The 12,726-nt window shown below is 39.0% G+C and overlaps 1 protein-coding gene across 1 annotated transcript in view; it reads left to right on the forward strand.

Moving 5' to 3' along the window:
• Positions 1-11,991, forward strand: part of RAB38 (RAB38, member RAS oncogene family) — a 25,881-nt gene extending 13,890 nt beyond the window's left edge. Inside the window, exons 2-3 of the mRNA XM_009286277.2 lie at positions 453-733; positions 11,839-11,991. Coding sequence (XP_009284552.1) covers positions 453-733; positions 11,839-11,991 — 434 coding nt within the window. The remainder of the gene's footprint in view (positions 1-452; positions 734-11,838) is intronic.
• Positions 11,992-12,726: the final 735 nt, after the last annotated feature.

Consider the following 12,726-nt stretch of genomic DNA (forward strand, 5'->3'; position numbering starts at 1 on the left):
GGTGTAAGCACTACTTAGCAACAACTAAAACATCGGTGTGTTATCAACATTATTCTCACCCTAAATCCAAAACACAGCACTGTACCAGCTACTAGGAAGAAAATTAACTCTATCCCAACCAAAACCAGGACATATCCACAGACCTAGAAATCTGGCAGGTTAATAAGATTGTACACCGAACTTCAAGCTTGTCATAAAGTTATTAAATTTCCTTGGATGTTTGCTTTGAAATTCCTTTTTCATGCTATACTCTCTTGCATTTTCATACAGATGTGTCTAGCGTGGTACTTATTATTTAGACAAAAAGTAGCTTTCCAGAGACTTACAAAATGAAGTCCTACCTTCAGTAATGTTCTCTTAGAAAACCTGCTACGTGAAATATTGACCTAGATTGGAAGCAGTGATTTTTACAAGGTGGTGTTTTTTCCCCCCTCCTCCTTTCTTCATCACAGGTCAGGAAAGATTTGGAAACATGACCAGGGTATATTACAGAGAGGCCATGGGGGCATTTATTGTCTTTGATGTTACAAGACCTGCAACATTTGAAGCAGTGACAAAATGGAAAGAGGATTTGGACTCCAAGTTGGTTCTTCCAAATGGCAAACCTGTGCCTACAGTCCTCTTAGCAAACAAATGCGACCAGGGAATAGATGTTCTTATGAACAACGGCATCAAGATGGATCAGTTCTGCAAAGAGAATGGTTTCGTGGGCTGGTTTGAAACATCAGCCAAGGTAATGTTTCCATTTCTTTTTAAATGTTTCTCCAAGTACAGAGAAATTGGTTCCTAAAATAGTTCACTTGGTTGAAATGTGTACCTTGCAAAGCTCCTCTCTTGGTGGAATTAATTAAAGGTGAATTTGTAAATTAATACATTTCTATTTCTTTTAGGCCTTTTATTGCAAAGCAAATTATATGCAATGTTCTGAAATGCAGCTGCTCTAACATGATAGGCCAGCAGCAAAGTATGTAACTAACTGGCCAACAACTTACTGTGTAATAGCCTGGGGAGGAAGATGACCTTTGGTAAGGCACAAAAGCTACCTCTTATGAATGATATGAGGATATTTTTCATAATTCTTAACAGTGAATATTATCTCTAAATATTTATATAACCACTTTGCCTGAGAAATGCTGATTTGAGACAATAGCTTTATTGTGTTAGATTCCAGAAAAAGAGTCAGTCTATTGTAGCGCTTGTACGATGCTTACTGTTATAAGCTCTCATTCTCAAAAGCCTTTTCAAAAAAATCACAAAGCTGGGGAAGAAGGAAAGATCAGTGGTCAAAGTGCTGAATGAGCTGCTCTGAGGTTCAATTCCTTGCCTTGGTACAGATTTCCTGGGTGCCTATAAGAAAATGGAGATAAAAATCAGAAAGGGCACTGGGACTTCCAAAGCATAAAGGCCCAAGGGACAGTGGTCCTGTATATTGATTTGAGTTTTCTCAGATAATCTCAGTGAATGCAAGATTTGGAGAGATGGCATGTGAAATATTGATTTGAACACAACAGCTCAATGGATATTGTGTTTATTGTATTCTCCGATTATGAAAGCTGGTGTCATCATTAACAGCTCTGGGGAACATTTGGATGTTTTAAATGTAAACAGTTTGGCTCTGGTTTGACCTAGATTGTTAGTAGACTGAAAGCCAAAATGCTACATTCAGTTGTTTAATTTCTTTTAAGCACTTTATGAAAGTTACTTAAGAACCTTTGGAGTGTATACTTGTATTTTACTTTTCTGGTCTTGATCCTTCTTCAAGCATTAATATTTAAAAGAAGTCTCACTTGTAATCAGCAGAAGTAACAGCAAGTGACTAGCAGCATGTCCTAGTCTGCCTCAAACATTGCATGAACTCTGGGCTAGGATGTCTTTGTGGTCAGTGTCTTTGCTTTCCTGCCGAATGGGTCTCAAAACTAGTCACTGTTTCTTCAAAATGCCATTTTTAGGGAGACGTTTTGGTCTAGGTCAGCGTGTAAATTATCTTGCTCTACAAACAGGGTACTTCTCATCCCTGCATGTGCAGGACCTGGTTTGAATTCAGGTCTGTGGTTCTTTGCTGATTTGTGCTGGGTGAGGCCACCAGAATCCAGCGTTCCTCTCTAGGATAACCAAACTTTTACTGTGGACAGCATCTAGTTCTGATTAAGAAAGAGGCCAAGATCTCATACACCAGCTTCTTCGTGATAATTATGGCAGAAAGCTAATTATTCCAGGAAAACAAAACAAAACAAAACAAAAAAAACTAGAGAGCAAAGCATTTGGAAGAGCAGCTACAAGAAGAAGATGTGGAAAGTTGAGGGGATTATTACAGGACAAATTATTATTATTTGTATAAGAACTACATATTCTGCCCCTTTTCAATATTCTGTTAGGTGTCTAACTGTCTTTCAGGCCACAAATAACATTAAATATCTGGTTGCAAGTATTGGGGATCCAGTTCACCAGTGATGTGTAACACTGTATATGGCTGTTTCCTTCAGAATTACTTTTTCTTCATTTCTGACATGTACATGAGTCTACGTTTTCTGGGGACAAGAACCAATTCACTGCAAACTAAGACCTGAGGGCAAAACCATCACAAAAATCATGTGGAGAGAAATGAATAACAGACTGTTTTAAAATGCCTGCATCTAAAAGATTTTCAAAGAGAACGAGAGGGAACAGGATGGACAATAACAGACTGTTTTAAAATGCCTGCATCTAAAAGACTTTCAAAGAGAACGAGAGGGAACAGGATGGACCGTTATTTAAAGGATACAGGGCCATAGTTTCATTATTCTAGGTTTGGATCAGCAAAGTCATGCAGCTGGTCACTGCTTTTTAGCCTATGAGAAAGGAATCTGTACCATGAATTCCATACGCTGGTCCCCAGCAAGCACCTGTTCACCTCTTAAAAAGAACCACCACATTTATTGTGCCAAGGGCCATTGCAGGCCGTGGCAGAGAATGAATATACAAACAATTTCAAAGGTGCCAGAGGGGTTTTACCGTGATGATGGAACCAGTCTTGGGCAAAACTATGGAAGTGTAAAGGACAATTAAAGTTTAAAAAAGTCACAACAGAGGAAAATTTAGTCCAAGTTTTTCTAAGCCACATAGAATTAAAGGTTATTTTAAACAAAGGAAATATATAGATTTTTCTTACTTTATTTAACTCAGAAACCCAAGCAGTCCTCAGGTTACCAGTGCAATCATGTAAGAACAGAAAGAAATCCAGTTATGACAAGTCTTATCTTCAAAAGCCATTGTGAAGGGAGCAGTGAGAGTTGAGGACACATGACTCTCTCATCAGACTGTTCTCTGTTGCTATAGACTAAACGCTAGGATCTGTTATTCTGCAATCCCCACACCTGTTTTCCGCCCAGAGTTGGAGGCTTCTGACTTTAAAATGATGCAAAGAAGAATAATTCCATTAAAGATGGTAGAATCACAACATTTAGGCTAAGTTAGAGCAGTATAATTTCCCCATTTGGTCTAATTTCTGAACTAAAACCTACGCATTTTTTCTAAACAAAAGTTATTATTACTATTATTTTAAAATATTGGATGTAACATGTATCTGGTATTCTTTCAGCCTAGGGAATATTAAATAATTGAACTTGGATCTGGGGAAAATAAAAACCTAGCTATGGTTGCTATAGAGAATAGAAACTCTTTTCTGAAGCAGAATAGCACTAACAGAGAAGTCATCATATTGCAGCTAGCAGTTTTAGCAGTTCAAATAAGTAATAACTCTTTTTTGTGGTATCCTGGAATAATTAGATCTCCAGAGGTTTTCTGGAGACATGCTTGGAAATGTTATAGCCTTCAGAGCAAACTGAATATGATTTATGCATTTTGGAAAAACAAAGGTGATTATTTATAAAAATATATCTTTTAGTTCTGGTTGCCTTGCAGAAAGTATCATGCTATATATGTACCTACCATATTTCAAGCTGTCAATAGTTTGAAATTTTTGTCTGTAGCACTGGCAGATTATACCAAAAACATCACTGTATTATTCCCTGGTGCTGTTTTTCTTAAGTTAACAACTTTGATATGAATCATTTGAGCCACCTAATGCATTCTCATGTACTAGTTTTGATTCTTACATTAATCTAAAGGAAATACTCAGCCTGTTCCAATCTTCTGGTCCCTATGAAGACAGAAGAACTTGTTCTGGTAGTTTGCCATGTAAGAGGGGCCTGGTGGTGCAACAGCACAATGCAGCATAGTCATAAGTTACACATATCGCCATATATCCAGTGGAGAGCCTGGTCTCTTTTACGTATGGTTGTTTGGTTTGTTCATATTGATTGCAGTCTAAAAGGCACATCCCAAAATAGTCACGAAATAACCCTTAATAGTAAGTTCTTTAATAACTTTCATTACCACAACTATCGTGAAAGATGCATTTTTTTAAAAGAAGGAAATTTCTCCTTCCTGTCACACAATTAATTATCCAGCACGTGGCCAGAGTAGCTGAGAGCTCCACTCACATTTCCAAGCCTTTAAACTGTTTTCACCACCATTCCTAGTTCAAAGAGGTGAGCTTTTGACTTGGATTAGAAAAGCAGCAATTTCAAGCTTATTATCACTTTATAATGAAAATGGAATTTGTGCATCAAAACAGACAAGTCAGGCAAAACTAAATGTGCTTGAAAATACCTACTTCAGAAATGACTTGAAATACCTTACGACTGACCATAGCTGTGCTGTGATTATGCCTGAGTTCCTCTTTTCCCTGCTGTAATTCTGCTGTCAGCAATACAGAAATAGGTGAAAAATCTTTTTGTCCAAATTGCCCAGAAGGGCTGGTAGCCGTGCTTTTCAGATCCTTACCAAACTAGGCTAAGCACACAGCTCCTTGTCTGCTGAGCATCGTGGCCTGGAGACTGAATGAGCATTGAGTCTCTGGGCTATTTGGACACATCCTATTTGGACCAGGAAAAAGTTACAGAATCTTTCCTCCTCTAGGAAAGGTGGATGATAACATGTCCCTTCTCCAGCTTTTTTCTGACAGGCAGTCCACAGTGTGTCATAGTGCCCAAATGTTGGACTAGGAATCAGGAGTCCTCTTTGCCACTGATCTACCGGGTATCCTTCAGAAAGTCACTCTCTCCTCTGATCCAGCCTCTTCTTCCATAAAGCAAGGACAGCAATTCTGCTCATCTTACCAGTGAGCTCTGTGCACGAACAAACTCTACTATCCTTTGTTTAAAACACAAATTCTTCAATTCTTCTGACTGGATGATTATTATGAAAGTTGAAAAAACAAGCTATACTGCAGACTTGCGGAGGAACGGGATATGTGTTTTCCATTTCCATAAAGACAAGCGAGGTCTGGACGTGTATTTGAATTAGGCTGACACACTACAGCTAATCTGTTGATCTGGTGACTGAAACCAAAGCAATCCATTTGAGACTGCCAGACCCAGTTAGGGATGTGTAGCTCCCTACATTGTCTTTTTAATTCACTCAAAAAAATGTCTAACCAATCTCACCACACAGAGCCTTAGAAAATATTTCAGCTTCTGCCATAAACCAAGAAATGAAGCTGACACCTAAGGCAGAAGCTTTCAGTTCAGATATACAGTCACTCAGTGCAGAATCCTCTGCAGAGTTTGTTTCCTGTGGCTAAAAGAAGTTGCTTTGGATCATCCTACAGGTATTAGAGCTAGCCTATAGCTCTCTGGATCACTTTTATGAAATATATTACTTAGTGCTGGCCAAAAGCTGGAAATTCACAGAATCACAGAATTGAGAGCGGAAGGGACCTCTGGAGGTCATTTAGTCCAACAATTTTGTTGCAGAATATCCAACCAGCTCTAAGAATTCAACTACAGAAATTATCTTGTTCTTAGGGTTGCAGTCACAGCAGTTCACATCCATGAATTTCATGTTCATGCATCCAGATGGCTTTTAACTTGTATGGTTGTGTTTTCCTAGAAACACAACCACAGCGGTATGGCACAACATCGTAATAAGACTCTGCTGCCAGCGGTTTCCAAGGGAGTTCTGCTAAGGGAGCATGTGGAGCCATTCCCTCAGATTCCTTGCTCCAGGGGACTGCAGGTTAAAACACCTTGAAAGTCATATCCCTGCTCCTGGATTTTAGAGCATTATAGAAATAAAATGTGGAAACTGTGTGATTCTCACTAGGTTCCCATCTAATACCTAAATATTTCAGAATTTGTAAATGTTTGCTTAAGGGAAGTTGATTTCCTTTAACTCCAGTAATAGAGTCGAAGGTCATGTCTCTAAGCGGTGCTGGCTTAGACCTCCCCAAGTGCCCATGTTAGGTAGCTATGTTGTTCTTCACTCTGACATTCAAGGTAAGACTCAGAAGCATCAGATTCAGCCAGAGAAAGAAACTACCCAAATGTAGAAAGGGAGCAGTTTTATAACAGAAAACAACCAGACAGACAAATCTAAGATACCTGCATGGCAAAGAAAAAAAGTTTCATTTCGAAGTGAAACAGGCCCATAAAACTAGCAAAGGCCTTTTTTCTTCTGTAAAGAGCTAAGAGCCAGTCTAGTCTGAGGGGATTTATTTCATATATTAAAATGGAATGTTCTAAATGTTAATATTCTGCATCTGCATTAGAGCTCACAGATAAGGGGGAAGGCAATCCAGAATGCAAAGAAGCTTGCTGAGCTTATGTACTGCTTTGAGACACATTCAATAAAGTATTTATTTTCCCTTCTGTTGATTGTTGCATTACAAGACTATGACATTATTTCCGTAGTGATAAGTTCAAAGGTTTTAAATCGTGCAACTCTACTTCCCTGCCCCAAGTTGCTATCCTTTCCCCAAAACTGCCCTTTGAAAACATACATTTGAAGGAGATTGATCTACAAAGCAAACTGTAATTTCATTTGTGTCTTCCAGTGTTCCTTTCTGGCTTTCAGAGATTGCTCAGAGTTATTCTTTTTGCCTTGCTTTATTTGGTAATAGAATAAAGAGTAGCATGTGCTGATTTTCACTTTTGCATTCCTTCTCAATGGGGTCAAGAGAAAGACCGACTCAAGTAGTCAGACATCATCACGGGGCTGGGTTCAGGTCCTTGCTCTGGCAGACATTGGCAGGTTGATGCAGGGTAAATCACTTAGGGCTGGATTCACAACTTAGTTCTTGCATCATTGACTGTGACAGTGTCTTTCAGGAGCTGGAGCTTACTGAGGCACAAAAGTCACAGAAATGGGTTAGGCATGTCAGGGGACAGGGCAAGGGGAGATGCCCAGGGAAGGGTTTCATAAAAGCTAGCATGCTAAATCAGGATGTCAATGTGAGAAGTAGAGCAAAGCAGGAAGAGAGGACTGATAGCAACAAAGGCACCAGAACATGGGTAAGAACCTTCCTTTTTGGTCTTGCAGTAAAAACTCTCCCACAAGCTTTGGGAAAGAAAGGTGTTGCGTTCCTGCCTTGTCATGAGAAGACTTCAAACTATGCCATCTCCCACCTTCCAGCTAGCCACCATGTGCTGGACCAGGTTTCATGCAGTTCTCTCTGTTTGGGGCTCTGCTTTTTCTCCATTTGATAAATGGCCATAGCAGCACTTCCCTATCACAGAAAGATGCTGTGAAGATAAACACATCAAAGATGTGGTGCTGAGTAATAGCAGCCTCAAAAGTAGTATAGGTAGACAGACCTTCCCCAGTACTTGGAGAACTGTGAAGATAAAAGTGCCCTCAGAGCAGGCTGGAAAACAAGCTACAGCACTACAGGTGCATCTAGTACCATGTCAAGAGTTAGATAACCCCTGAACATCTTGATGTTCAGAAGTGGCTCCACCAAGGAGGCAGAGTAGGCCCCTCAGTATGACCTAAAGAATTTGTTCAGAACATGAAAGGAAGTTAGTAAAAACGAAAAAAAAGAAGAGGAGGGAGAAGAGGAGAGGAGAGGAGAGGAGAGGAGAGGAGAGGAGAGGAGAGGGGAGGGGAAGAAGAGAAGAGAAGAGAAGAGAAGAGAAGAGAAGAGAAGAGAAGAGAAGAGAAGAGAAGAGAAGAGAAGAGAAGAGAAGAGAAGAGAAGAGAAGAGAAGAGAAGAGAAGAGAAGAGAAGAGAAGAGAAGAGAAGAGAAGAGAAGAGAAGAGGAGAAGAGAAAAGAGAAGAGAAGAGAAGAGGCAAGGAGAAAGAAAAAACTCTGAACTGCAGCAATCATCACAATTCCTGCAGTGTTTTGTGTAGAACAAAAGCCATAAGGGAGATGACAGTTAAGGCATTTCAACATAGAGACTCACAGAAAAACATCATTTCACTCTGTTGTCTCGCCTGTATTTTCTTTCTTTTCTGAAACATAATTAATTTTATTTTTAGGCATAATTGGGGCTGTTTCTATGTTTTAGTACAATTAGTAGGGTGTCTGTGATTATTCCTCTTGGTCCAATCTTACGCTCTGGTTGTTGGTTTCTTTGTATTTGTTGGGTGGATTTTCACCTGCTCCTTTTTCTCTGCCCTTCCCTAGATTGCCTTTCAACACCTCCTGCCCTCTAAAATTACCAGGTCTCTGGGCGTCTGTGTTTGGATAGCAGATCACCTTCTACTGTCTGCAGCTGCTTCACTGCCTAGCAGAATATTGATTTGTTTTGTTTTTTTTTTTCCAAAACGCATTGTAAAAGGAGAGGTGCAGAAATCAATATTTCATTAGACAGACCAGAATACAGCCATGTCTGATCCACAGACCTGGGACACAGAGTAGGCACTGTAGGATTAGGGTTGTAACAACAGACAATAGTAGCATCAGAAAGGAAGCGGTCAAGGCATAGAGCTGGGACAGCAGGAGTTGCTTTGTTGGCATGAGCATATGCTCCTTGCAGAGAGTGAATTAATATGTCGCTTCTCATCCATACCACGTACCAGTTGTCATCTGAACCATGGGAGAAGGCTGGAGCTAGACACAAGCTCAAAAACAGCTGTGCTGTCTGCCAGGGTCACCCTTCCTCTCTTTCTCCCTTTGTACCCCAGCAGAAATTTTCATCCACACAGCTTAGACAGTTCATATAAATGTTCAGGATAAGAAAATGCCTCTCTGATCTAACACACATTATGGAAAGGACTTTTTATTCCTTTCCTCTCATACAGAACAAAAAGCAGAATTTTAATGGCATGGGTGCAAATGCTTTGAATGGTGAATCCTCGCAAACCAGCACATTTTGCTTGAAGAAGAGCTCAGTCACAAACTTCAGCAGGCCCATCTGAAGGGATGATGCCCTAGCAGAGAGGAAGGTGGGCACGGACTGAAAGTAGAAGCCTTTTCAAGTGGAATGGCCAGAGCCAGGGATGACCTCTATCTGTATCTAATCCCGCTTTACAGATAGTCAGTAGATCTGGGCAGATACCTGCCAGGAAAACAGCAAACTCAATCCAAAATGCAATTAATAATGTAATAAGAAATACGGGTCAAATTTGGTAAATCATTTCATTAAGAAGGAGAAACAACAATGCAGAAAAAGAGAAGCTTTTAATTTTCATATTCCCAAAACTAAATATTTTGACTTTTAATGTCAAAACAATACTTGCATATTCAAATTTGGCTTTCTTCCTCAAAAAAAATATAGATTTAAAAAGAGGTTTGATAATCCAATTTCACTTTGGTTTGAGTTCTGGCTGAAGTAAAACAACATTGTTTTTTCCTTCTGAATTTTTAGGCTGGGGTCTGGCACATGGACTTCCATCTATCACCAGTGGGGTTGAGGGATGTCCACCTATACCTGTTTTATGCTTTTGCGGGCTTGGGTTCCTTCTCCCTTTCCCACTCGTACAAAATGCTGATCTTAAGCTTCTGACAGAGATGGTTTCTGTTAATACATCTGAACATTAATCAATTTGGGCACAATCTCAGATAGTCACTAAGACATTATTGCAAAAATGCATGCTGCCATCCCGAGAGAGAAGCAGCACATGGGTAAATGATGCTTATCAGTTTATTAATAAAGGAAAACACAATGCAAAAGATTTTTCGTGGGTGTTTTTGTGCATTTAAAATTCTGTTTTGTCTTCAGCTTTCTAAGCAGTACAGAGAGATATTTTTCATTGTCTATTTTTTCTAATAAAATTTCACAGTGTTCTGAAAAAGACTTTTGGTGCATGCTTGAGGAATTTGCTTGTCTGGTCTGAGAGAGCCATGTGATACAGTAACATTTTAACATCTCAGTACAGAGCTGATTCCCGGCTCTGTATTACTCTCTAGGGGTTAGTATGTAAATGACTTGTCTAAAGATTGTTTTTTTACAACCAGCTGATACTCTTTACAGGTAAAATTTCAAATATTTAAGTTCACTTGTGTAGTTGAAGAAACCCGTGAAATCTTGGCACTAACTAACGTCTTCAGTTGGATCCCCAGATTTCAGCTCTTTACTGCGGTGCGAAGGGATGGTCAATGGAGTTTGTGGAGCTTTGCCATTGATTTCAGGGGAATTAGAAATCAACCCCACACAATCCATTACTTTAGCTTTTGATCTTCATATAATTGTACCAACTCTACTGAAACATACACACATGTACTTTGGTTTCTTTCTTTTATAGCTGAACTTCATACTTAAACATCTCATCTGACTTTTTTTGAACATACACATGCAAAAAAAAAGTTTCACATATTAAATTTTACAGGTTATTTTATTAATGATGCTGAATTGATGCTGAGCATTTGCTGAAGGTAGACTTCATGGCATTGTGTGCATGGATGTTTATGGTCTCAGTACAACAGGCTCCAGATTCAGCTTGGAAACCTGGGTCAGTTTCGGATTGCAAATAAAAACATAATCTTTATGGAGCCAGGGGAGTATGTGCATATACATAAATATATACATATATATTTGTATACATTTCTATATGTATGTATGTGGGTGTGTGATACAATTTCCCAGCAAATTGAAGCTACGGTGAGGTTTCTATCTCCTGTCATATAAAATAAGTAATCAATGCCAACAGTTAGAATAGAAGAGTGTCTTTTATGCCAGAAAGCCTGACTTTTCATTCCAAACATATCGGTGGCCGTCACAAAAAAAAAAAAATCCTTATGCAGTATTACTGCTTATTTTCTATGCTGTGCTGAGCTCTGTCTCACTGATCAGGCTGTTTCAGCTTTGCTTATTCTACAAACAGAGTAAGGGTTGCTGCAAGTTAAATGTGCTGTTGAAATAAGGCACATGTAGAAAAAGATGTGCTTTGCCTTTTGTTCTAAACCCCTAGAGTGAGGATTTCTGTCTTACAAATGAAACCAATGGTGATACAGCTCTTCTGAAGCAGTACATTGGAGATAACTCAGCCTCAACAAAAAATAAGTGAGGACTGCGAATGATGTAGAACTTTTTTTACTGTTTTGTGAATAACTTGAGATTGTATCATTTATTCAACGAATCTGGTTCATCACAGGTTTCATTGTGAGCATTGTATACAGAAATCTTCCTGAAAATGTGGGAAAGGCTTTAAAAAATAAGTGCTATTGATGGCTGTAGTTGCTGATAGGTAATTAATAATTTGAAAATTAGAGTAACCATTTTTCAAGCAGTAAAATGTGGATTTTGGAGCGTTATTTCAGGCATCTGTCTTTAACATCCCTCTGGCATTTTTTTGTTTAGTTTATCGAAGCAATCAAATCACCAAGAATTTAGGGTAATTTAAAGTGAGCTCTGTGTATAATTTAAAGGAGATATGAATCATAATATACAAAAAACCTACCTACCTTAAAAACTACAGTAAGCATTATGTAATACAGTCAATTTTTAAAAGCTGTTTATTAAGGAAAGTAAACTGTTCATGTTGCCTAGAGAAAAATTTAATTATGCACAGAAAATATGCAGCATGGTGTAATTAATATTGACTAATCAACCTCTCTTTCTCTTTCACTTGCAGGAAAATATAAACATCAATGAAGCTTCCAGATGCTTGGTGAAACACATAATTGCTAGTGAGAGTGATCCAGTTCAGTCTGTTGAACCAGATATTGTAAAACCACACTTGAATTCCTCCAAGTTTGTCAGTTGTTCAGGTTGCTTTAAATCCTAAGAGACTTCCAGACTATTACAAGAGCTGAACAACTATGATTCACAATGTATACTTTATCCAGCGTACCCAGTCTGCCCAGATTGTCCATAAGCAGATTGCCATTTTCTCAAAAATATACTTAACTTTTTCCATAACTTTGACAGCTGAAATTTATTATGAGCTGTTCATTGATAGCAACTATTCAAAACTGTCTTTGGCTACTGGTCAAGTAAGACTCATGGTGATGGCTGTGCTTTCCCAGTTGGGTAGCACCAGCAGTGATATCAAAACCTATTTCTTTGCAATGTAGTTTCTGACAGCTCATATTTGTGATGTGACTGCAGTAATAGTCTACTTGTCCATTGGTCCTCCAGCCTGTCTTCTCAATACCCTGACCAGGCAACCATCATCATTACACTTTTTTGTCACCCCTCACACTTGAATGATCTTGTTTCATATGAGGAAGATGATGATGACAGTGAAAATATAGCTGTTCAGAAAGAGGCAATAAAAATGTTCACAATGAAATATTCCCATTGCAAGTTCAGTTTCCTGGATAAAGTGGCAGGATTGAACACAGAATCATAGAATCATAGAATGGTTTGGGTTGGAAGGGACCTTTAAAGGTCATCTAGTCCAATCCCCCTGCAATGAGCAGGGACATCTTCAACCAGATCAGGTTGATCAAAGCCCCGTCCAACCTGACCTTGAATGTTTCCAGGAATGGGGCATCCACCACCTCTCTGGGCAACCTGT

The sequence above is a fragment of the Aptenodytes forsteri genome, unplaced genomic scaffold (genome assembly GCF_000699145.1).
Source record: "Aptenodytes forsteri isolate BGI_AS27 unplaced genomic scaffold, ASM69914v1 Scaffold376, whole genome shotgun sequence".
NCBI classification, from domain to species: Eukaryota; Metazoa; Chordata; class Aves; order Sphenisciformes; family Spheniscidae; genus Aptenodytes; species Aptenodytes forsteri.